Genomic DNA, 2,813 nt, shown 5'->3' on the forward strand with positions numbered 1-2,813 from the left:
GCCAGTTTGGGTCTGATTGACTGTATACATGCAGGAGGAATTCGACTCCCAATTGCATTATTTAGGTGTGTTAGTCCGACTTTAAGACATTCGATTTAGTACGATTTCAGTCAGACTAACATGTTTATATGGATTTTAAAAGTCTGGTTTTAGTCGTACTAACGCAATAAATACATTTTCTCTAAAATAGGTCCAACATGTTGGGTCAGATCAAGAAACCTTAATTTAAGTCATGTTTTCATTCAATTATCAAACTAAATTTAAGGTAACTTTTGAAATGGTGCAAAAACAAATGCAACTTAAGCACATTTCCATCAGCTGGTTCGGAGCAAATTAAGTTGGCTACACAAAGCGTGGTTTGGTCAAAAGAAGAAGAAGTAGCGGTCAAGAACTGGAATCAAAACAAGTCCCCTCGGCCCTCTAACCATGCATCTACCAGAGAAAAACAGAGACAGGTCTTAAGGATGGCAAGCCAGCCATCGAACAGATCCACTCAGATCGTATTTTGCCGGTGATAACATTTGCAAGCAAGCAAGCTAACGTAGTCAGTTAGTTAAAGGCCTAAAAAATAACGGACAAACCAAACACTGGCTCTAGATTTTTGCATTTTTGCATCAGTCGCTGCAGTAAGAGGCCCCTTCACGATGACAGCATTGAAAAACACTGATTTTGTAACATTAAACTGCTTTAGTGTTTTTACTGGTTTAAATCAGCTGGTCTGTTTGTTTTGGAGAGGAATAGACCTCTGTGGATAATTCAGCTCCCGTAAGAAATCTCCTCAACAATGAACACTGAAGGAATTATCATAAACCAGGAGAAGTTTCAGCTGGTTGCAATCTGCAGTCCTCACTGCCAGATTCCACTAAATCTCCCTGAATCTGACACACTGCTGCTTCAGTTTTTTTGAATTCAGTAGTTTTACTTGTCACAGAGTATTTTCACATTGAGATATTGTTACTTCTACTTCAGTACAGGATTAAATACTTCCATTCTTCCATTTTTGTTGTTGCCATGGCATCGCATGCAGGGTCCTGTATGTCCCTCGTGGTTTAATTCGGGGTTTTACCTGAGGATAGTTGGGTAGAGTTCAGTTGAGTAAAGGAACGCTGTGGTGAACGCTGCCTCTGAGAAACCCTTCGCCACCACAGCGATGCATGTACGAAGCACAGAGTACTCTGAGTGAGAAGCAGATGATCAGAGATGGGGTTATATACAGGACCTGTGCCTCAAAACCTCAAAGTGTTTATATTTTTTACCATTGGAAAGTTAAGAATCACGTTAATATTGATTTTTATCTTCTTTCCTTCAACAAACACAATTTTGAGCAGAGAGAAAAAACAGTATAATGTATGTATTATTTACATCAAAAGAAGAAGAATGAAATGATTCAAACTTCCATTTATTTGATGTCCGACATCTGACTGGACCCAGTTAAGCTTGGTGCGGCAGATTAAACTTTTCAACAGTAGTGTATGCGTATGTAGAGACAGGAAGTGATGTCACCTAAAGGTACAGCTGTGTTTATTCCTATCAGAGTTCCTGTTGTGATCAGAAAGCAGGCCTGGCCGTTCCGACGACCGATCCAGTCCAACACGAAGAAGGTCAGGATTTTGGCAGGAGCTTCGATGGCACCGTAAATGAACTGTGTGAGGTACATGCTGACGCCAAAACCTGAGATCTTGAAGCTGATCCCATAGTACAGGAAGGCAACAGCAAACCTGCAGGTATACAGTCAGTCTGAATACTCACAGCAGCAGACAGCATTTGTTAAGGTCTAAAGGTCAGAGGAGGATTTGGTACCAGAACAATCCAGAACACAGGGTGATCTTCCTCAGCTGAGGTGTTTTGACCAGATCCAAGTAGGAGTGGTTCTTCTCAGCCACCTCAGACACTGTCACCTTCCCCAGAACCTGAAACAAGCACACGGTCAAACACTGACACAACAGTACATTTACAGAAGAGCTGCAGATATCACAGAGAGACATAACAGCACGTAACTGTCAAAGATGTTTGAGGTCATTGACAAACAGTTTGTTTTACCACTCTTTAACATCTTGGTCACTATTATGAAACAAAAAAACATCATCATCTAAACTCATCCCTTCCTCTCAATAAATTCAATACTATGTTTATTCCCACAACAGCAGCATCGTGTCACAGTCGCCACTCTTTTTATTTGCAGGGATAGTTCAGATTTTTTCTAAGTTTGAAGTTTGGAGAAGCAGACAAGAGGACCGCCTCGGAGGCTGAGCAGCAGCAAAATGTTATTTTAGCCACCTAAAAACACAAGTATCAGTTGAAAGGCTGTAACTTTCAGAAAAACTCTCTCTGAGGCCGTAAAGTGAACAGCAGTTAGCATCCTGTTGCTCACACTCCGGTGCGCGAGTACCAGACCCTCAGTTTTATGATGTATGGACAGAGATTGCTAAATAGGCTAAATATTTACGATTGTTGTTGTAAAAATAACGTTAGCCTTGCATTTGCTTGTTTTAAATGGAAATATTAACCTTTTCCACTAGCTAGTGCACTAGCCTGCTAGCTAACACTGTCTGCTTATTAATCATGGATCATTACAGAATACACCAACTTTCACCACTGTTCATTTTAGAAGGACCACCACAAGGAAACGTGGTCTTTGTTTAGATTATCAAACAGACGATGGATACTTGTTTCTGGCTGCCAACATTAGCTAGCTGAAAGTTGAATCATCTTCCGGATGGTCCAGAGGAACAAATAGTCTTGGCTCTAAGCCCATGAGCTGCCTCCAGCAAACCCAGCTGACTCAGACTATATTCTGCTCCTCTGCTCAAAGA

At 41.1% G+C, this 2,813-nt stretch overlaps 1 protein-coding gene across 1 annotated transcript; it reads right to left on the minus strand.

Moving 5' to 3' along the window:
* Positions 1-1,066: 1,066 nt before the first annotated feature.
* Positions 1,067-1,910, minus strand: LOC126387414 (solute carrier family 22 member 7-like; the record flags this gene model as incomplete). Its single annotated transcript, XM_050039940.1, has 3 exons — positions 1,067-1,175; positions 1,504-1,718; positions 1,801-1,910. Coding segments are annotated over 3 exons (434 nt in total), but the record flags the coding sequence as incomplete, so codon positions are not given.
* Positions 1,911-2,813: the final 903 nt, after the last annotated feature.

Source organism: Epinephelus moara, unplaced genomic scaffold (assembly GCF_006386435.1).
Source record: "Epinephelus moara isolate mb unplaced genomic scaffold, YSFRI_EMoa_1.0 scaffold412, whole genome shotgun sequence".
In the NCBI taxonomy this organism is placed as follows: domain Eukaryota; kingdom Metazoa; phylum Chordata; class Actinopteri; order Perciformes; family Serranidae; genus Epinephelus; species Epinephelus moara.